Source organism: Apostichopus japonicus, chromosome 9 (genome assembly GCF_037975245.1).
Source record: "Apostichopus japonicus isolate 1M-3 chromosome 9, ASM3797524v1, whole genome shotgun sequence".
NCBI classification, from domain to species: Eukaryota; Metazoa; Echinodermata; class Holothuroidea; order Aspidochirotida; family Stichopodidae; genus Apostichopus; species Apostichopus japonicus.
The window spans coordinates 27898524-27922455 of record NC_092569.1 but is presented as its reverse complement, the minus strand read 5'-3'; the positions used below and the strand labels follow the sequence as shown (position 1 = coordinate 27922455).

The following is a 23932-nucleotide window of genomic DNA, read 5'->3' as shown; positions in this document are numbered from 1 at the left end:
TCCTTACTTATAATAATTCCCCGTCGAGTTACACTCTAAATCACCAAAGTAATGTACTCTATACTGCAAAGCATTGCAGAGGTTATCACTAGCTGAACACTATACCCCTAAAGCATTGACACGTCGGTTACTTGGAATATCTTATTTTAGTTCTGAAGGAGCGCCCTAGTTTCTGTTCATATATAATCCGTAAAGTGTCCCACTGCAGTTACTTAAAATGTATTACCGGAGAGTACTTTGGTCCTTATGTAAACTTGTCGATTTCCAAGATCACCTCAGAGGGCCTATATATATATATATATACGTTTCCAATCGCCAATTTGATAGTGTCAGTATTGTTATCAGAGGAAGAGTTTTCTTTGCTTATTACGTGAAAATGTTTTGGAAATGATGGCAAAGTTTACGTGGATAATATGTCAACACAGATATTTGCTTTCACTACAAAAAATATCTGTAAACAGTTGTCTATCACTCTAATGTTTAATTATAAAGTACAATGATTTTAATATTCATTGGGAAGCTATAACCAAAATAGTTTGAAAGACTATACATGTACCATTCAATGCTCTGTAACTATAAAAGTAACATGCTAGATTAAAAAAACAAAACAAATTAAATGAAGTGCGGGAGAATTATCTGAAAATAAACCAACTCAAGCAGCCATTCCTCCTTTCTTGTAAATGTCAATTTTCTTAGTATATATTATTCATACAGGGACGATTTCAGAGAAGGGGCAACCCCCCCCCCCCCCCCCACCTCACACTCATAATACACACAACGTCCCTTTTTTGAACGTTTTAGCACTATATATACATTAACTAATCCGTCATGGAATGAGCAACTTGTACATTTCTTCTAGAATTATCTGAATAGTACGCAATCATCGAACTAAAGAATTGTGATATGGTTCTGGTAGTAATTCTCAAAGTAAGGAATTTTTTTTTGGGAGGCCCAGCACATTCTTGGGTTGGTGGGGGGGGGGGGTTCAGGTCGCCCAGAGCGCCGCGGAAGCGCGGGCGCTCCCCGAAGGCGTGGGATCTATGCCTCGCCGTAGGGGTCCGACGGGGTCCAGAAGAAGAGGTCCCGGAAAGCCCTGTGGTATTTACAAAACTGTGAGTATTAGCATGAAGTATTTAACTATCAGCAAGTGGCATTGGATGAACGAAGCTCTCCCCGAGGGCGTGGATGAAGGGGCAAGATTCCCGGAAGCTCCTGGGTATTTACAAATTTGTTGGCATTAGAATGAAGCCTGTAACTATCTTGAAATAGCATTGATGCAGACCAAACATATCACAATAGTCGCCATTTTACCATTTTGTTAATAATAGCCTAACTAGGAGTAACGCCGGGCCGGTCGATTAGATGATGCAGGGGCTTGCGAGTGGGGAGGATGGATGATAGTGGGAGTTTGGGGTTGCGAACAATAATGTCCCTCATTCTGTCCAACAGGAGGTGATAATTAGACAACTATCTACAATGGGTGCGGGCGAAACTTGACGAAAATTACGCATTTTTTTAAAGAAAATTTTAGTAAATGTATTTCTTCATATTACATTGCAAAATTATCCATGAAATTAAGATTCTCTCCTAATTCTCTCGTCTCCTTACCTTTCGTTTTTTCATTGTTGTTTTACTTTTTCGATCCACACATGGTGGGTGGAGGGGAGGGGGTATGCCATTGTTTCTGAGGTGCACAGCCCCTGGTGTGTTTGTGTTGAAAATGGGCAATTTAATACAAGTTATCGCCATTGTGAGCTCAAGGATTGTCTGCAAGTTTTAACAGCCAGAAATATACTGTGCATAACATCTGAGAAAGGTTATGCTCAGTTGGCAAGGAAAATTGATTACTTTAGATTAACTTTTAGGCCTAATATAAGGTGATCACAAGAAGTACTTTGTAAACTTTTGGTGGTATAAGTCTACACCTACTCATGGTATTAAACACAGTACTTAATTATTTTGCATGTTTGACCACCAATCCACACTGTCAACAGCTTTTACATCTTACATACCCTAAAAACTTAACAAGTTCTTAAATTGTGCTGTTTTCGTCTTTCTGCAATTTTGATCTTAAGTTGAGGATATATCAGCAGTATCTCTCTGTTGAGTTGCAAACACATATATGCTTATTTTGTCTTATTTTGTTGAGAGTACATGATTAAAAGAGACAGTTCTCATAACTGCTACTTATAGTGATGACCGTCGGTAACCATGATTCTAGGTTACGCAACCCTAGGCTTACATAGGCTGATCCAGCTATGGATTAGGGACTAGTTGTACATTAAGGTATTTTAGCTATTTACACTAAGCTTTGGCTTCACTAATTTTATGTACAGACCATGATCACAGTTCATATTGTTCTTTCCATCTCTGATACATCCATCATTTCGATGACATATATACGTTCTCTATTTATATATCCAACTACAAGATAATATGTTCGTGGATTTTCTTTCCGCAAATCGGTCATTTTGGATTTCAACATTTGAACAGCTGTAGCCAAATTTGTTGATGGTCGTATGTATACCGTAATGAAGTAATATTTGAGACTTCGCTTGTAATGGAACGTGGCCGTGCTCTAATAACTATAAGTTCAATATCCGGTGTAGGGATGATGAAACATATCTTTGGCTTGCAAACTGACCAGTCCTTGAAATATAAGGGATAAGTCCTCCTCCATTTGCAGAGAATTGTCTGTCCCAACGAAATATATGGGTTTCTTGCGCCTAACTACCCTCTGTATTTCTGCTCTGTTACCTCTGCATCGACTAAGACTGGACTCTTCTGTCAATGTATTCATAAACTGTGAATCAATTGAATAGGTTTGCATATCATTTCGTATGCTATGTAAAGTCTCCTACTATAGTATAGGCTTCAACGCCTTTCCGTTGGTTCTGTGTTACCTGAGTGCAAAACGTATACACGACAGTCAGTGCAGAAAGGAAAAGAAAAAACCCAAAACACTCAGACATAAGAAAAGAGTTTTATAGCTCTACCAATTCTTTAATTTACAAAACGATAGCATAGCCCTGCAGGTTAGTATAACAACAGCATGCGGTCTAACGTCACATAAATTACAAATACACATCTCAAACACAACGAAACAAGTAAAACTACATTAGCTATATAAATATACAGGCAGCTCGAATCAAGCGCCCTCAGTTTGATATATGACTATAGACATGTGTTAGGTAAGTTATTTTGCATAGTATTACTTTAGTGTCATATCAACACAAGTATGAATCAACCAATCAGGTTATTGGATACATCGTTAGAAGGGCTTGGCGCATGCAGACTGTCTGATTTGTGAATGGAAGTTATTTTAGAATTGTAACATTCACCCTAAATGTATAACGTGTACCCCTCACATCACTTGAAATTTACATGTTTCTCACGGTTAATTATTGGGCTTCATGATATCTGAGAGATGTCACGTGACAGTGCATGTTGTTTATACCCCGTTAAATTAATAGACGCGCCGAGCGTAGTTTGTATCGTGATGTGACGTAACTTTAGAAAGGAACTAATCATGAAACATCAATCGTTTTTTAGTGAGTTAAACATATCCTATGCCGGATAATCTGGGATTTATGAATCTATATAAGCCATCTAAGAATTATAAACTTTAAAGTAAATGTAGAAAATAAACCTTTGCAAGTAGTCGAAGTAACCATGTTGATAAATATTTTAGTTACGAAGCTACTTTTATGGTACTACGAACTGTAAGTTGCTACGAGTCTATAGGCGTTATAAAAGTACTGGTGGGTCCTGGTTTCGATCCCCTTTCAACGTAAAGACTATGAAGTTTCATATATAATTTGGTATTTGCGAAAAAGGATTTTTCACAATTTTATCTGGCGTTACAGGTGTCAGAAAAGGAGCGTTAGGGGAGGGTGGGTTGCACAAACCAATGGATTGTTTTTATGGCGCCTGACTGAATTATTAGTGATAATAAGAGATAATAGTTCACACATTCCAGCTAATTCCAACATTAATTTCAAACATGTTATAGATGACAGTCCACTCCGTTGTATTCATTTTAAACCACGAAATGTGGACGTAATGATTTTCTTACATGTCATATGCTAAGCGTACAGCGGTGTCCATATCTACGTCAAATGATCACCACTGTGACAACAACCATTTTGAAACTGCATTCCGCCATGTTGTTTTCATGGTATAGCATTCCACAGAATTATTAAAAACCGACTGCGACTGTCAGGCGCACAATCAACGAAGAAATGCTAAAGTTAATTAGCCATCGCTCAATGCATTTATTTTTTATGAATATTTGCTAACGCTAAGGATAAATAAGAGACTATATGTTGGTGCCTGGAGAATCTCATTTTACAGTTTTCTAAAGGCAACTAAGTACGAAGGTTGTTTAAAGAAGACGTTCAATAATGTTTGGTCTGGAAGTCACTGGACAAATATGAAATATTTAATCCAGCTATAAAATCAAACGTCAACGACAAAGTTAACTGTTTATATATGTTAGTTATGTCTCCGTCTAGCTGAAGAAAGACCGATAGATGACTAACCGTCGTATTGGATGGTAAACGGGACATCGTATATGGTCTTAAAAAGAAGTGATACATTATAATGCTCTTTATCGTCAAATTCCGGTAGACAGATAAACCAAACAAGGGAACGACGTAAACTAAGGAATTAAGTAAAGATCAAGACCGTCGTAAAAAGGACCTGGAAAGCTTAAACAATGTGTTTAGTTAGCTAATTGGAAGGGCATCCTGCACGAGAGTAAATGCATTGACTGTAGTTGTTTATGTAGAACTTGTTTTCGTGGCGGCACTTCGATATGAGCTCTGGGCGTTTGTTCAGGAGGGTCCGTTTGTCTGCGTTGATAATGATGAGTTTTTCAGCGAGACAGAGGTTGCACCGCTTCGTCTCGTTGTTATAGGCTTTGGCTCTGCTGGCGATCGACCAATTGATAGTGAATGGCTGGTTGTTCTGTTTCAGCTGCCAGATGTGCTTCGAGAGTTCCGTTGCGTTTTGGTGTTTTTCGTGGTTGAGCGACATCTTGTGGTTACCGTATCTGAGCTTGAAAGGGGGTTATATGATCGCCGCCCATGTATAAATATATATAATTATATATAACTATATATATAACTATATATATATTTATATATATATAGATATATATAACTATATATATTTATATATATATGTATAGATATATATATAACTATATAACTATATATATAGTTATAGTTATATATATATATAACTATATAACTATATATATAGTTATAGTTATATATATATATATAACTATATATATACATATAACTATTTAACTATATAACTATATATTTATATATATATATATATATATATATATACATAGTTATATATATATATATATATATATAGTTATATATATATATATATATATATATATATATATATATATATATATATATATATATATATATAAATAAATATAACTAGAAGCTAGTTGCTCTTATTCCACTACGAACATATCCTAATAGAGGAGAGTGATTAACTCTAAAATCAATACAACCTCTATGACTTACGTGAAGTCTACAAGTATAAATAATGTATTACTGGGGTAATCCCTCAGCTAGTAAAAATAGCAACAACAGTTAGCATACTAACTATGTAATTCAACCCATGCCTCTACTAACTTAGACCACAGGTTACAATGGCAACTGACACCTTTTGCAAGGCTGCAGGTACCTAAGCGTCCCATCGGACCAAGAGCAGGCTATAAAACGGAGACTATGTCACCTAGATAATCCGCTGTATATATCTGGTCAGATGGAGTCTGTACCAGTGAAGGGTGACTCAGATGGCTAAATACATGCTAATACTCTAATATTCTAATTAAACAACGCAATAGTGTCTCGGTTCACGAAATAGTTAATATGCCTACCAGCATATTGCTACAACTCTTTCAAATATAAAGGTTAACAGAAGTTCGGCTAATCATATCACCATGGAAACTAGTAAAAGTGTAGAATTGCATCATGGGATCTAAACATAGCTCGAATAGGGGAAACTTAGTACAACTAGATACGAATATGAGTACATTACAGTAACGGGTAATGCTAGACGTATCGTAAAAGTACATAATAAAGTAAATAAACATAGCAATGTGGGTTCTAGTTGGACCAAATAACCCAAAATAAGTACTTTCAATTCTCTCCATTTAACTCAATGTAGGGTAGGTCATAACAATATACACAAGATGTCAAAGGTTGAGGGCATTTTATATGCCATAATCAACTATATAAACATACTATTAAACAACAGGTTACAATAATAATGATTTCACCTGTAGCCATTACAGGTACAAAAAGTTTAAGTAAAAACTTAAGTCTGTGTGCACGTAGCCATCGCAGGATCGAAATCATAAATGAAGTCTGTGAGCATTCGGCCATCACAGGGTCAAAAATAGTAAATAGTAAATACAACACAATAACACTTAATGATGGCTACTTTATATTCCGTGTGCACATTGCCAGCACAGAACTAACATGAATACATTTTCAAGTAGAATACACTATGTATGCACAATGAAAATGAATACGGTACAATTATAGAATACAGGGCCATTCATTAACTCTTCCCAGCATCCGGATGCGCGGATGCGCGGTGTGTCTGTACATGTCCGTACACGTATGGCGCCCTCTAAAATTCCATTACGTATTTTATTTTGACTCCGCATCCGCGCATCCGCGCATCCACCCCGGGAGTACAAGGAAAGGACTTAGATAATTTTCGAAGGTTTCCCCATAATGGACTTAAATAATTTTCGAAAGTTTCCCCATATACCATCACATATTTCATTTTGACTCCGCATCCGGGCATCCGCGCATCCACCCCGGGAGTACAAGGAAAGGACTTAGATAATTTTCGAAGGTTTCCCCATAATGGACTTAAATAATTTTCGAAAGTTTCCCCATATACCATCACATATTTCATTTTGACTCCGCATCCGGGCATCCGCGCATCCACCCCGGGAGTACAAGGAATGGACTTAAATAATTTTCGAAAAGTTTCGACATATACCATCACGTATTTCCAATACTTAAAGTCCCGTATGTACGAAGATATTCCACATCAATAGTGTGTCGTTCTTAAAAGGACTTAGGAAATTTTTGACTCCGCATCCACGCATCCGCGCATCCACTCAAAAAGAAAGAACTGGGACTTTGACATTTTTTTACTCACATACGTACTGGGGTGAGACTGAGCATCCGCGCATCCGGATGCTCAGATAGTATCATCGAGTGGCCCTGTATTCTATAATTACTCCATGAATACGTTCCTGAATGGTCTGGGGCAAAGTCAAAAGGTGAACTCTTACCTGTGTAGAAATTATTGGAATTATTTTCTAATGAAACTGGTACAGTCTGGTACAGCCAGGTGCATGGCATCTTGGTGCATGGCAGCATGGCAGCTTGGTATCTTGGTGAATGGTAGAGTTGCTTGCAAACTTGGTTGTGTTAAGCCATTCTTAGAACAAAGGTAAGGGTGTTACCCCACCTTACCACACAAGATTTTACTTAGACTGGCTACCAATACTCCAGGAAGTAGCTAAACTGTCTTCCCACATCTTTAACTTACTCCACCAGATATTACAGAGAGCGTGACAACACTAACTACACTTAAGGGAGAATAAAACAAAGACTGGTCTGTTAATATTGGGAATAACAGAGTAATTATCACTTACTTAGCGTAACCTAAGAGAAACCCAAGTGTGACCCCAACCACACAAGGCTTGGCGGTCCTTTTAGCAGGTATTAGTCCACTGAGGGGTAATGCACAAAGTTCACTGACTCTGTGAGCGTTACTGGAAAATACCACAAAGAGATAAAAGGAAAATGGAAAAATAAAGGTGAAAGGGAAGGTATATTACACAGGGGAACAAAACTATAGACACGAATATTAGAACATATTAGGGGTGCTACAGTAATATAATTTTATAAATGATTACATCAAAAGTAAAGGATATTGCTAACATATAGGTGAATAAAATGTGTTTGTATAATCGCTTATCAACTCCACAAATAAGTATTTCATAGAGTATATGTTGTAAAAGTTGTCCCAGATCCATATACCTACCGGAATCGTATAGAGAGGGCTCTTCCAAATATATTTTGTTTATAACTTTAACAGAACCATTTCCAATATCCCATTTTCTTAACGTATCCCAACCTCACTCATCACTGTACAACTTTATTATATAAAAAAAATGTGGCGTATGCGACATTTGAAATCAAAACATTTTTTTTCCACATATATGTGATTGGTAATTGACAAATATTCATTAATATTTATTTGTATATCCTAGAATCGGTGAAAATCGATATGTCCGGTGACAGGAGTTAGCAAGCAGTACGGGACGCCGAATATGTCATTACCGAATTGCTACCGGTAATTCAAAGTGATCTTTGTTGTGGGAGTGTGGGACATAACACAATTATAAGCAGGTAGAAATATTATCAACGTCTTTGGAATGGCATTTATTTATATTGATCGAAAACGTCTTCAGTAACAATAATATGGTTAGGACTTTCATAGGCTACTACGTACAGTAAACATAAAAACACTTAGACGGAATGGGAGAAAATGGTGAAAAACATTATAGAAATTTAATAATATTCCGACAATGAATTATTATTGGCGAATTTTCTTAAATATTGCTAGAAATGTGTTTGAATAAGCGCTTATCATATATAAGTATAAACTGATGGCTCTCCTCCGATTGTCGTTGAGACCGCCTACTTCCTTGCTGCAACATTACAATTAGAGACACTAAAGACATATGTTTGTATCATTGTAACTAATCACCACTTACTATACACATCTATATCATTCTGTGTAACTCACGGCATATATGCAGGTACAACCATTTGGCTGTTTCATACTTTCAGTAATCATTTTAATCCAGTTTTTAACATTTTGTCTGACACAGTACAGTTTAATTTGATCTCTTTTAGTAGGCTACTTCACTCTGATCCTCTGTCACCACATTGCGAATACAATCCTGTAATGACAACTAGGTCATATACCTCTACTAGGTTACGTGAGGAAAGGGGTATGCAAATGCTTCGACACAAGAACTCCGATTTCTTGGCACAGATAATAACGTCTGGCAATATGCCTTTGTATCATTGTAGTAAAGAATCCAGCCACGATTCGTCATCATTCAAGATGTATTTCCTTGTGATGTCATCATATCGAACACGTGGAACAGTGCTACGTGGCTCAATCACGTTATTTCATACGGTTAATACGTCCGTCAGATTCCGTTCAGTATCGTAAGTTGCAGCCATGTTGTTAATCATATAGAAGCTTGTACATACCAGCAAGGAAAATTAAAGGCATTACCTTGTAAATGACTGTTTAACGTTTTAGCAGTTAAGGTACTTTGAAATCATCATACATAACATGGAGTCAGTCAAATTGCATATAAAATGGGTAGTTCCTGGTCATGATAATTCATGGTGAATTGTATATTGGAGCAGTTTACTGCATGCGTGGTATTGTAACATATAATATACTCATATCTGGAAAACCAGCCGATACTCATAACTAGTCCACTAACTACCGTTGCTACCTGTAACACATGTTACCTTGTTACGAACACAAAGTAAAACATAATGATGCACGAATATGGGACATGAACAGTAGTAATATGTGTTACAGGTGGCACCAGTAGTTAATGTACTCGCCTTATGTTTGAAGTAGAGTAGGTACTGTACCGTTTGATTCCAGTTCACAACTCTCTTTAAATTACGCCAATTCGTTATGCCGAGAACGAAGATATGCAATGTTCCGGTATACCCATAGGCTATCTGATAGCATAAAACGACTAGATACGACTTCATTTTCTAATCGCGTGTTAAAATCTTGCACCCAATGGTTGGCACAGCAACTACTGTTATGTCCCACAACCGTGTATCAATTATTTTCAGTAATTACTACTTTGTGTTTAAAACATTTGTTACAGGACATGAATAGTAGTTAATGTACGAGCCATGAAAATCGGGTGGAAAAACAATATTATTGTTGTTGTTTTAATCAAATTATTGATGAATTTAACACCACCGTAATTAAGAACAAAACCACATCGTTAAATAGAAATACTCTATTCCGTGCTAGGCCAGCAGAAATAACTATTCCCGTGATTCGCCTAATATCCGAAAGGTGCTGTTTGATATCGATATCTCATTATTCCGAGCGATTTGGTGTTAAAGTATGTTAATACGTTGAGAGCGTCTTTTGCATGCATGATGTCCCATATCAGTAAACGAAGAACAAACACGGTTCTTAGTGCTTATCATTTGCAGTTCCATATTCGACTTAATATATGTTAATTCGTAAACATATGTGGTAAGCTTTAGATAATGCAAATATAGTAATTTAATCCAGTAATGGTCAAAATACTGATAATTTGACATTTATTGTATGAGATGTAAACAACCATTCTTATCCTGTTGTTGCGGTTGAATCGCGAGTTCTTAAAATCTAACTAACAATTCGAGATATAGGAGCTTCTAAGTAAACAAAGCGCCAAAAGCACCATTACCTTGTTATAATAATGACACTTACATTATATACAGATGTCGATATGTGACACACTAGATTGCATGACATAGGTTATGGATCTTAGATGTGACCGACTGATAAATAACGTGGTGTAATTGGACATCCGTACGTTTGAAGGTCCCTCCTTGGGTAACGGATTCGCTTTCATTACTTATGTCACTCTTTCAGAAGGTCAGCAAGTATCTCTTTTATTTCTGCACCCTTTTTTTCTCTGTTTCATTTTGGATCAATGGCAGAACTCCGAAGCAAATGTATTTTCGTCTTTGCGGTGTTGCTGCTTTTAAACTCAAATGGTTTTCGGGTAAGTCTCTAAAATATTAATAAAATGAAATAATTTCTTCAATGTAAAATTGATTTTGTTTTACTTGTGTAATTTTTCACTGATTAACAATTTGGAACTCAGTATTTCATTAACTTCAGATTTAAAAACTTACCTTTTTTTCTACATATAAAATATAACAACGGTCTACCTGCGCTGACTTGTTACCCCGAGTATTTGTAGAAATATAACGATTCGTGAGCTATCCGCTCTATTCAAATCTAACTTTTTTGAAACTTAGATATTTTTTTTTGGGAATGTTTTGCATTATCGAGCATTATTCTGCACACAATTATCTCTCTGTATTACTTGATTGCATTTACTATCTTGCCCTTATATTTTCTTATGTGGCCCAAATATTCGTACTGTCCATTCTGTATCATTGTTGATACAAAATTATGAATTACATCGTTGACTTTTTTGAGAACCAAACAAACACGTAAATGGAAAATCTACAACATAGTTTAACTACGTAGTACATCTACCTTTTACATGTCTTTTTAGAGACCAAACTACTTAAAATCAACACGAATCCCTTGGATTAGAATTTTGAAACATACAAAAAACACATATATAATGAAATGTCTTAATGTATAACTTAAATATATCTCAAATTCACAAAATTCTGTTTTTAATACAACAAGTTTCTCGTCCATCTTGAGTGAAAGCCTAAACGGTCTTGTAACGAGAGCATAAGGGTTTCCAAACCCTACATATGATGAAGTATCCATTAACCTATGCTAACAAAAATAACGTTATGATAACTTGTGAAATAATGATATGTTTATCAAGAAAATACAGAATGAAGTGTAAAATCCGAACGTATCAAACAACTTACAATTTCAACAACGAAGTTATTTCTTCACAATGTTAATTTGTTTCGTCAAGTCATAAAACTATTCATATTTTCCGAATACAACATTTATCTCTCCGTCAAAATGAACGCCCAACTAGTATGATAAAATGGTAAAGTTCAGCCATTGATTTAAAAAAAAAAATAACACATATGCATCGGGAAATGATAATTAAACTTTGAATAAGTTTAATATCTAAATTGCTGTATTTACAAAGTTATACTGATATGATCAATCTGTTGGATTTAGTATTCCGCAAAAAATAATTTCTTATACACAGAAGTTTAATATGTCAAAATTAAAGTATTGATAGGTTTTCGTGTACATAAAAATAGCAGCTTTACGCAAATTAACTAAATTATTTTTTTTTAATTTTTAAACGAGCTAAGAAAACCTCAGTATTGTAACAGTTCATCTAAGAGCAATGAAAACACTTTAAAATTGGCTTTTCACGAAATTGTTAATATGTTTAGTAATACAATTTATAACTGACAACAACTTGGATATTTGCTCGCTGGGCAGGTATCTGTAAATCATTACACAATTAACGCATTAATGTAACACACTCTTCGATTCAGGCAAGTACGTACGAATATATATTGATCAGTTCATCATAAAAATACCCAAGAGGAAATAGAATGTATCTTAAAATGATCAACAATAATTTTTTTGTCAAACATCCCCACAACACCTTATATTTGCTTCAGGTAATTTGGCAACCAATATTTAAAAGCCAAGTATCACCGTTTTATACTAGCATTATACTGAAATATCGTTTCCATTAGTGTACAAAAAGTTTATCTTAATAATTCTGTAGTTCATATTGAAACTTTTTTTTTTCATGACCAAGCAATGTCAATCTTAATATTCCTTCTTAAAACGTATTAACCTCATAATTTCAATCGTTCCCTTAGTATTTTGCGGGTTAAGGTAACACTGTATGTTCTCCAATGATTTGTTTTCCCTCTGGCGGTCATAGCATCGCATTACACATGTATCTGTTAAAAATGTATTTGATTCGGTCATGTGCGTCAACCATAGGAATGATTTTTAACGCATGTCAATGTAATAATCATCAACTAAATGTGAATATTTAAATAGTCGACAAACATGTAAGAATTTTGCACGAAACTTTCCTTTAAGAAATTAGAGTACGACAATTATAGACTAAATGTTATGAAAAGTGATAGGAAATAAAGTATAAATAAAAAATAAAAAACAATGTGAAAAGTTTTAAGTTTTGACATTTTGACTGTAGTATCAGAAAGTGCGTCTACTAACCGACAATAAGAAAGAAAGATTCATGCCAAGAAAGTTTTTTTTTTTAAAGTTTTACCAAAACAAAGTCAAGAAAAAGTAGAGCAGTAACACAGACTTGTTCATTAACATTACTCAATCATCCCAGACAAAAACATAAATAAATGTATATATCTTCTCGCTGTGCGTTTCCGTTGTAAAGTTCCTGATTCTGTTTTTTAAAAGAACAAAAACTGTAGAAATGTTGTCATTTATGATTCAGAACTATTTTCCCACGTTGTCGACAAGACAGGCTTGAAGCCATCATATCATCGTTTCTTCATGCAAAGTCTTTAATTAAAACTATTGAAAACTTTACCATACAACACGTGATCACGTAGACAAGAACGGCTATTATTCAAAATCGTGTTGTTTTTATTGAGTCTAGACGAGGTTTTATTGCCAAGAATTTTCAAAATAGATATAAATTTACACAAAATCTAAAAATTGTTTCACAAGAAGCCTAAACGGTCTTGTAACGAGAGCATATGGGTTTCAAAACCCTAAATATTATTAAGTATCCATTAACCTACGCTAGGAAAAATGACTTTATGATTAACTTGTTAACCAATAATTTGTTAATCAAAGAAAATATCGCATGAAGCTTAAAATGAAAGTGTATAGAACAAGTAACAATATCATAAAACAACTTGTGAAGTTATTCCTTCACGATGACAATTTGTTCTGTCAATTCATAAAAAATGTTCACATTTTCCGAATACAAAATGTATCTCTCCGTCAAAATGACTGCCCAACTAGTATGATAAAATAGATCAATTCCAGCTTTTGATTTTTTAAAGAATAAATATGAAAATGATAAATAAACTTTTGAATCAGTTTAATATCCAATATTAATAATATTAATATTTGCTATTTTTACAACTTTATACTGATATGATCAATCTGTTGGATTTAATATTCGAAAGAAGCATAATTCCTAATAAACAGACGTTTAATATGTGAACATAATGTATTGATGGGTTTTTCGTGGAAATAAAAATGGCAGCTTTACGCAGTGTAGCTTAAATGTTTTCTTTTTTTTTACAAAACGAGCCAAGAAAACCTCAGTATTGTAACAGTTTATGTGTGCAATATTTAACAATCAAGTTTATACTACAAAAACAGTACTAGATCATTTCAAAATTAGAGAATTCCAAGCACTTTTAAATTCTCGTTCACAAAAGTGTTAATATGTTAAGTATAACAATATATATATATATATATATATATATATATATATATATATATATATATCTGACAACAACTTTCAAATTTGCCCTCTGGGCAGGTATCTTTAAAACATTACAGAATAGACGCATTTATGTAATACACTATTCAAAACAGGCACGTAGGCCTACGAACAAATGAATATTGATCAGTTCATCATGCAAATATACAAGAGGAAACGATTGTATCTTACAAGGATCAACAATTATTTGCCAAACATCCCCAACACACCTTATATATGATACAGGTAATTAGGCAACCGATATTTGTAAACCAAGTAACCCCTTTTTGTACTAGCTCAATACTGATACATCGTCTCTAATAGTTTTATGTACAAAATGTTTATCATAATAATTCTGTACTTTGTCTTTAAATTTTGTTTTTCATGACCAAGCAATGTCAATCTTAATATTCCTTCTTAAAATGTATCAACCTCTTAATTTCAATTGTTTCCCTTACGATTTTCCGGGTTAAGGTAACACTGATTGTTCTCCAATGTCTTATTTCCCTCTGGCGGTCATTGTATTGTATTACACATGCATCTGTTAATAATGTGTTCGATTCGGTCATGTGCGTTTATCATATGGATGATTTTGACGCATGTCAATGTAATATTCATCAACTAAATTTAGATATTCTAATATCCAACATATTTGTAAGAAGTTGCACGAAACACCGCATTAAAAATAAAAATAAAGTACGAAAATTATAACCTTAATGTTATGAAAAGTGATAAGAAATTAAGAATAAAGTATAATAAAAAAAGTTAATGTGAAACGTTGTTAGTTTTGAAATTTTGCATATAGCACCAGGAAGATCGTATACTAACCCACAATAATGAAAAAAGATTCATGCTAAGATTTTTTTTTTAATTGTACCAAACCAATGTCAAGAAAAATGAGAATAGTAAAACAGACTTGTTTATTAACATAACTCAATCATCCCAGACAAAACAATATATAAATACGTATGCCTTCTTGCTGTGCGTTCCCGTTGTAAAGTTCCTGATTCTGTTTTTTTAAAAGAACAAAACTGTAGAAATGTTATAATTTATGATTCAGAGCTTTTTTGCCACGTTGTCGAGAAGACAGGCTTGTATCCATCATTTCCTCGTTTCTTCCTTGCAAAGTCTATAATTTAAAAATATTGGAAATGTTACCATACAACACGTGATCACGTAGACAAGAACGGCTATTTTTCAAAACCGTGTTGTTTTGAGGAAATCTAGATGATGTTGATTGTCAAGAATTTTCAAAATGGATATAACTTTACAAAGTTATATTTGAAAGTTGATGTGTCTGTTGAACAGTTACCTGTCATTTCTTTTAAAGTTAACAGATATCGTTTACTTAGGCACTTCTATTTTTTCATAACTATTCTGACAAAAATAACGTTTTGAAGAAGAATTTTTGCACGACTGGTATATCATTAGCTTCTTCCCAACATACTTAATTGACGAATTATCGGATAATCTCAGCACATGTAGACCATGTAAGAGTTGTCGTGAACCAATGCACAAATAAAATACTAACTAATTCTAATATGTTATATTCAATAAGATAAATGTGATGTCTTACTGAATTAGACGGATCGTGCATTTCATGCAATATATCTGAATTATTTCCTCCTTCAACGTAGTGTCTTACTTTCATACAAAGCTTTGCGCGCAGGCGTCAAATGTCACTTCCTTTTATATCAAGAGAAGTAAAGAAAAATATGTGTCGTTATGATATTATGTGTTATCCTTGACTTAGGATACTTCAGAGAATTACGCCAACCATAGGTAAGAAAAAATATCCATGCACGTTCTGTTATGAACAAGGATGTGTTTTCATGGGAGCTGGGTTCACGGGGATGTTCTGGGGCGTTCAAGAATGGTTTCATGTCTTAAATAGATACAGTAAACGTAAAGTTGCCGAAAGAGTATCCGCTTTTGATGTGCACAAAGGGTAATCAAAAAAGTTTTCGTTATGGATACGCTAACTTGTATTTTGCTATACATGAGGTTTTTTTGAATGAGCGTGAATCGTCATTATTAGCATTTTTCGTAAAAAGTTTGCAATCGTTCCATCACATGTGCTTTAAAGATTTTCATCCTTATTGTTAGTTTAGCTTATTAAGCTTAGATTAATTGAAAAAAAATAACTAGGAGGGAACTAAAGTTCCCATCAAGTATTAGGCTTTGCCCAAATATTTTTTATTCCGAACTTAAACTTGTTTTTTTTTGTAATTTCTAAAAATATAATGTATGATTTTAACCATGTTTTTGTAGGTTACAGATAACTCTGCATAATGTATGCACATTAAAAGCCTTAATTATTGCAAACGTTTTGAGTACAATATTTCTAGAAAGATCGACATATTTTCTATGATAAAGCAAAAAGTTGCTGTCGCAAAAGTTTGTTGGAGTTAACAACAAATGTCGTACTTACATGTTATACAGTTGTAACTTTCAGGCGAACGAATGTTCAGTAGCTGGGGCGTAAAACGTAAACGTGTTTTGTGATATTGAAGACAAAAAAATGTTGTTGATACTTGTCTAAGTCAATCAAGTAGCTTGTACGTACCACTAGGAGATCAAAGTTTACGGATCATGAATTTTCTTCATTTCTTTTCAAGAAGGACAGAATAAAGTGTCTCATTGTGAAAATATAATACAATTTGGTGAATATTTTAACTAGAATACGTTTGCTCATAGTTCAAGATTTCTGCAATAATTTAATTTGATTTTATTTAAATTTCCAAACAGAAAATGGTAAACTTTGAATTACATCGTTTCAGCATAATATATACCTTTTCATTAGTAGTAGTAGGTTACGGAAGCGTATGAGGGACACGAACACATTTCAAAACGTCATACATCCTAAAATCACCGTTTTTAAGAGATGTTCTTAGTATGCGAAAGGGTAAAAATGTAAAAATTACCGCTTTTGGTCAATATTATGCAACTTGGGAGCGTACTAAACAACTTTGGCGGTTATCAAGGGTTTTTTATATTGATAAAAGCTTAACTATATCAATTATTTTTGTTTATAATTCACAACACACCTGCATTGAACAACATTCATTACTGCCAAAAAAATATTATGCTGGAAAATGTACAATCGGAAATGCTGATGTTTGTACTCTTAATTTTCTTTCAATAGTATATTGTAAGTTTTCTTTTCGCTTTCTCAGATAATATGTCATTCACATTTTGATTAGTATACTGCACAGGGAATTATTACCCTCATCTGCTTATCGTTGTTATGATCCTTTTATTAAGTTAGTGTATGGTGACTTATGTTTGTTTTATGTATAGTAATGAGAATAAGAAGACATATGATCATATTTTCAATTAATGAAAGTTATTCAATAAAACCTACTTTTAATATTAGCTATGCTTATCATCAGTAAAATCAATGTTAAATAAATATTAAGATTGCGAAATATTCTAGTACTGCTTAGAATTTAGATTGTGAAATTTTCTTTCCGTTCTTATTACCTTTTTCTATAATAATTTACAAGTTGGAAATTGTTCATTTATTTGAATCAAAAGCGAAATCAGATTTTATTTTAATGAGCTATAAAATTATGTTCTGTATATTTAAACTTAAAATCATAGGATCTGTTAAAGTGAAGGTGTAATAGATTGGCGTATGTCCTGTATTTTGTGATACATTGCTCTTCTTACAACCTTCTTAACTCGATATTGTTTCTATATAATGTATTTTAATTAATCGTACATTCCCTACAATTTTTTGTTACCTCAGATATCGTCAAGCACAAGAGTCAACGATTCAAGTAAGTTTTCGTTCTGTAAGGGTAACGGTTAATATAAACTACCGAGAACTAACCAATTAACAGAAATTTGTTATCTAAATAATAGTTCGGAAAAAGTTTAATTTAGAAAGGAACCATCTAGATGTATATACTTCATATGTGGTACTTTCTCCTATTTCAATTTGTAACATAAATAATGACTTACAATTCTCAATAATTTCCTTGTACTGTGTATTGAAGTAGTTTTAGCGCTGATTGGGGTAAATTGTAGATACTCAGCGATAATAAAACCGAAAGAAATACAAGTCATTAGTCAATGTTTATTTCAAGCAATTAAGAAGTTCCGATTATATGTATATATACTTGTTAGTCATTTGTGCAAAGTTAGTTGGCCTGACCCTTCGATCCTAGCAGGATCTTCTTCAGAGGCTAAATGGCAAGTAACAGTAACAGAAGGGATAAAACACACATTTTGTTTATATCTTGTATACTGCAGACTCGTTCAATAATTGAGCACTTACAAATCTCAGGTCAGTGCTGATGAACGTTAGATTGTTATAAGGTGAAAATAGATCCAAAGCATACCCTCATGTTGAGAAAAGCTATTACTAATCACGCTTGCTTCTGTGACCATGGTGATCACGGTAGTTCTTTGCGTTTATATTTTTATTTCAAAAAGATATACTTGCTTATATTAGCCTCCATGAATATTAGCCGAAAATGATTGAATACATTTTCTTATGGTTCATAGTAGTTACCACGTCATGTTAACTGTGTAGTTTAAACAAATCTATTGCAATGTAGCATATATATTATATTTGTCTTGAAATCAAAAGTTTACATATGGGACTCTATCTGCAACAGTTTTACGATTTGTTCTCATCTTCTTCTTTACATTATCTTGGTCCTAGATTTGCAGTATTTTCTATTCCAAACTCCGGAGTATCCAAGGGATTGTCATGAAGTACTTAACCAATGCTCTTCTACCAACGCCAAATCCGGTGTATACCTGATAAAACCTGACCAGTACCCGGAACCATTTCAGACATACTGTGATCATAACACTACATCTGGAGGTTGGACAGTAAGTAATATATTTCAAGATGTGAACACTTACAATCTCAGACGTTACTCTCCAAGACACACTTTGTAGAACACATTGGCATTTTCAGTCCATTTTAAATGTACAGTGTGTCGGATGATATACCTTGTTCGATGTATGAATATTTGAAGCCTAATATCGGAAACAAAACTCCCAGAGTAATTACATTGAATTTTAATACGATTAGACAACTTATTGTATGTGCACACCCATGGTAGTGATCTTGATATGTATAAAGATAAGATATAACGCAACATCACAGATGTGTTCTATCTTATTCGTATTTCTTGATGTGAGCCGCAACTTTTGGCTATAAGGTTTAGTTCATAAGATAATAAAATTTATCCGTTAGTTGTCTACGTATCTTTTGAATTCTTCAGGTCATACAACGACGTGTTGATGGATCCATCGGCTTTAATCGAACCTGGGACGAATACAAAAACGGAATTGGTTTCTTAGGCAGTGAATTTCTGATTGGTAATGAAAAGTTATCTCACTTGATAAACCAAAAGAGGTACCAGCTGCGCATCGAGCTAGAGAATTATGCAGGCCAGTCATATAACTTGACATACGACAACTTTCGCATCGCCGATGAATGGGGGAATTATTCTATAACAAGTCTTGGTGTTGTCGAAGGAATAACAGGTTAAACTTTTATTAAATTATTTTTTCCATATCTTTGTACTCAAAACGGAAATTGAAGAATGCTTAAAAAAAGGTTTCAATGGAGGAAATAACTATCATACACAACTATATTTATTGATTCCCATAGTCGAATACTTGATAATGTAATATTATTTTGTATGTGTGACATAAATGAGTATCAGTTGAATGAGCCTTAACAATACAAAATCCGGCTTAGATTTGATCCTATTTTAACAATCAGTAAATGTTCCGAGCGCCCATAGCATTACAATGGTAACACGATTCGCTAATAAATTAATGTCATAACAGTGAGTTAACACTTCAAGCTAAGATTAACTTGTGGTGGTTTCAATTTTCCCAGATTTACCCATTACCTGGTGCTCATCCAACAAGGATAATTATGACAATACATGTGAAAGGACTTGTGAGAATCCAAATGATTGTGTCATACCGGATCCAGCGGATCCAGAGAGATGTCTTTGTCCAGAAAACCACATGATTCTTGGAAATAGCTGCATACCTCAAGAACAATGTGGCTGTTACGTTCAAGGGGAAGGCCTCGTATTAGCAGTAAGTTTATTTGATGCCGTTCACAAGTCTACAATATTACATGAAAAGTACACTACAACATAAAATCTTGGATTTGAATTGATTGACCTTACTTTTTATTTTATCTGATATTAATTATCATGATTATTGATGATATTGATTTTCACTTCCATTTCGGTTTTACATGTTCTTGCAAAAGTCTTCTAATTGAGACCTAGCAAAATACAAGGCATCCAAAGCAATTACATCCAGAATGATGAACTTTACCTAACATAGTTAAAACGCACACGACCATTTAATAGTAGAAATTCAGTTGTACTCAGAGAGCAATACCAAGCGTTGAACCGAATGAACATTGATTTTACTTTCACTAGAAAATGTCGTTTAACATTTATCTTTTCCAGGAAGGTGAATCATACATTAATTCTGACTGTTCCTTACGGATAACTTGCAACAGTAACGTACTTACAAGTGAGAGTTACAGTTGTAGCGCAGACGCAACCTGCGAGGAGCGGAATGATGTCCGTAGATGTTACTGTAACGAATGGTTCGAAGGCGATGGTCTTACATGTACCCGCAGTGGACCGATAGACTGTTCTGATCTTTACGCAGCAAACAGAAGAAATAACGGAAAATATACTATTTATCCCGCTGAAAGCTCTGGTTTTGAAGTTTATTGTGAAATGTCTAGTGGTGGTTGGACAGTAAGTTTTAACTATTAAAAAAACAGAACTTTACCATGTTAAATGTGTATTTTCTCATATAACAGGACTTCTTAGACTAACATTTAAATTATTGAATTAAATTGATCCATTTTCCTATCACTTTAATCCAATCGGATATTGACCTTCACCAATCAATTTATCTAAATTATTGTAGTACAAATGAGATATTTCATATATTACTCACATCCAATCGATAAACTCTTTGATTCTCATTCTAGATTTTACAACGACGTACAGGTAGCTCCGTCAACTTTTATCGAAACTGGAATGAGTACAAAAACGGTTTTGGAATTCCCACAGGAGACCACTGGATTGGCAACGACAAAATATACAGTTTGACAAAGCAACCAAACATAAACTACCAACTTATAGTAGAAAAGACAAACACGGAAGGATCAACATACCACAGCCGTTATTCGTCTTTCAGAATCAGTAACGAGGGAGACAAATACCGACTGTCATTGAGTGACTACAATGGAAATGCTGGTATGTATTGTGCTAACTGTCAATAATACGCAGACTTGTAGGTATTGCGTAATCTCACTCTAGCATAACTGCGTGTAGTCTTAATCACATTACATGGTTTGTACTCGTACATATACTCAGGTCATGTTATATAGATAGTGTAGATACTAATGTAGACCTCGTGCTTACAGTCTCATACTCATTGTTTATTGTACACTTGCTTAACATTTTAGCACGTGTTCGTATAATTATATATCGTAACATCATAATATATCTTATCAACTAAATTCCTATATAGTTTTGCGTCTAATTTCTCCCTTCAGCATTCAGACTTTTTCAATGTTAGACAAGAAAAGGCTTAATAACTAATCTGGAAACCTTAGAAATTTCATTAAATATGACTTAACCGTTTTCAAAAGAGAAACAAATTAACTTTCATTAGACCATTGAAAATTCGTTTATGGAATTATTAAGAGGCCTATCATATTAAAATTATAATAGAACATATCAAATAATTCGGAAGTTTTTGTGAGAGATCAGTCGAGAAAATCGTACGTGTTACATTTCCAAATAGCATTACCCGCCTTATTTCTTATATGTATGAATGTATAATCAGAATATAGTTAAATAATTTATTGTCATTATCAAATGGATGTTAACACGTCAGATGAAAGATAAGAACGTTTCACAAAAGATGGTAGTGACAAAGATGAGAAGATCCAACACTTTACATATTTTCCCTCTTATTTGGAACCTAGTAATTGAACAATCAAAACTATGCTTTTTATTTGGCAGAACTTGCAACTATTGGCTGTTAACATTTCTACTCATCTCACATGTACCTTTAAAACGCTTTATTATATAATATTCGTCGCAAAAGTGAAAGAGTATCATAAAGTTTACTATTTATCCCAAATATGTATTAGTTAATAATGAACGATGTATGAACTAAGGTTCCCAGACAAATCGTCAACATTGGAACCTCTCCAGAAAACTGGAAAAATTGACACCTATCTTCAATTAGTAAACTGCGAAAAGAAAGCTCAAGAGCTTCTATATGAACCTAAAATAATAGTCAAGCCCAAACATGAACTAACACAACAACAAACGCACTAACAACCAAAAATTACAGAAAACTAACCCACGGTAGTTTAATAACGTCCAGTATGCAAATAAGAAGACTTGACAAAATTTAACTTCATTAAGTACTTGCTTATTTCTATCCAGGTAATAACGCAATGGGAGCAAATTCAGGGTATCGATTTAGTACGCACGATCAAGACAATGATGGATCGAGTACCTTCGACTGCGCAGAAAAACACCGAGGTGGCTGGTGGTATCCAGATGATAGTAATACGGGTTCTACCAGCAACTGCTACTCATTCAGCAACCGCGTAGCTACAGGTGACTACGAGTACTCTGACTGTGGCTGCTACTATTATTGTTATTATTATTATTATTATTATTGTTATCATTATTACTGTTATAACTATTATTGTTATTATTGTGTTGGCCGCCGTGAATATAAATGCTATAATTGCGATGGCTGTAGCGGTAATAGCAATAATAGATGCTGCAAAAACAAAAACCCGGTCTATGAGACAACTTTCTATTCATGTGGCTATTCCAATCTCAACGGTGACTACTCGCACAACGATTACCGCGGTATCTTCTGGAAGAATCTTCACGGCTCTGATTGCGGAATAACGACAACAACAATGAAAATTCGTTCTGTTCAATGATCAAAATAGTTAATCAGGGTCTTCAGAATAAAAAGGATAGGAAACTTTTGGCGATATACTAACATATGTTAACTATGAAAGTACATATCAAAGTTTGACAAAGTCTGTGTACTTCCAAGACATGAATATGTTTTAAGGGACAATACCAAATGATGGTGAACTATACTTATGATAATTGCAGTAAACTTGGAATGTATTTGTTAAAATGCCATCTTTAATAATGGCACCGAAAATGATATCAAATAAAATACGATGAAAGTATATGAAAACATAGCACCAGTATGCTGGTTAGTAATTTGTTTTCTTCAAATGTTGCCATTATGTTGTATAGAAGCAAATGGCAACATGGGAACGACATCATATACGTTTCGATATGCTTTCTGAGCTACTGAGTTAGTATGTCTTATATTCAGTTATGCCAGTGGACTCCTGAGTAAAACCCACTGTTGTATTCAGAAAAACACAACAAACCGAAACCATCTTTATATGTTTCCTCCGTATTCTCGAATCACTTTCCTCACAGTGGCTCCATTTGGTCATGTATTAGCGTTCGATAACTAAAGCAGCGTTTACATTCACACGAAGTTGATCATATAAGCATGGTTCCTGGCGACTCCTTTAATGAGTTATTTTTTAAGGTTTAAACT

At 34.1% G+C, this 23932-nt stretch overlaps 2 protein-coding genes across 2 annotated transcripts in view; one reads left to right on the top strand and one right to left on the bottom strand.

Annotated features, from left to right (window-relative positions):
* LOC139974071 (retinol dehydrogenase 8-like) overlaps positions 1–23932 on the bottom strand; it is a 145057-nt gene that overhangs the window by 43115 nt on the left and 78010 nt on the right. The window lies entirely within an intron of this gene.
* LOC139974077 (uncharacterized) lies at positions 10775–23559 on the top strand. Its single transcript, XM_071980996.1, has 8 exons — positions 10775–10900; positions 18048–18078; positions 18969–19141; positions 19540–19804; positions 20166–20374; positions 20758–21057; positions 21297–21564; positions 22771–23559. The coding sequence occupies exons 1-8, from the start codon at positions 10829–10831 to the stop codon at positions 23283–23285; spliced, it is 1833 nt and encodes a 610-aa protein (XP_071837097.1). The 5' UTR covers positions 10775–10828; the 3' UTR covers positions 23286–23559.

Excerpts from the sequence above, each read along its gene's own strand:
- LOC139974077 (XM_071980996.1), top strand. The coding sequence starts at position 10,829 with ATGGCAGAACTCCGAAGCAAATGTATTTTCGTCTTTGCGGTGTTGCTG. Across the intron at positions 10,901-18,047 it reads TAAACTCAAATGGTTTTCGG|ATATCGTCAAGCACAAGAGT; the intron begins GTAAGTCTCTAA and ends TTGTTACCTCAG. Across the intron at positions 19,142-19,539 it reads CTACATCTGGAGGTTGGACA|GTCATACAACGACGTGTTGA; the intron begins GTAAGTAATATA and ends TGAATTCTTCAG.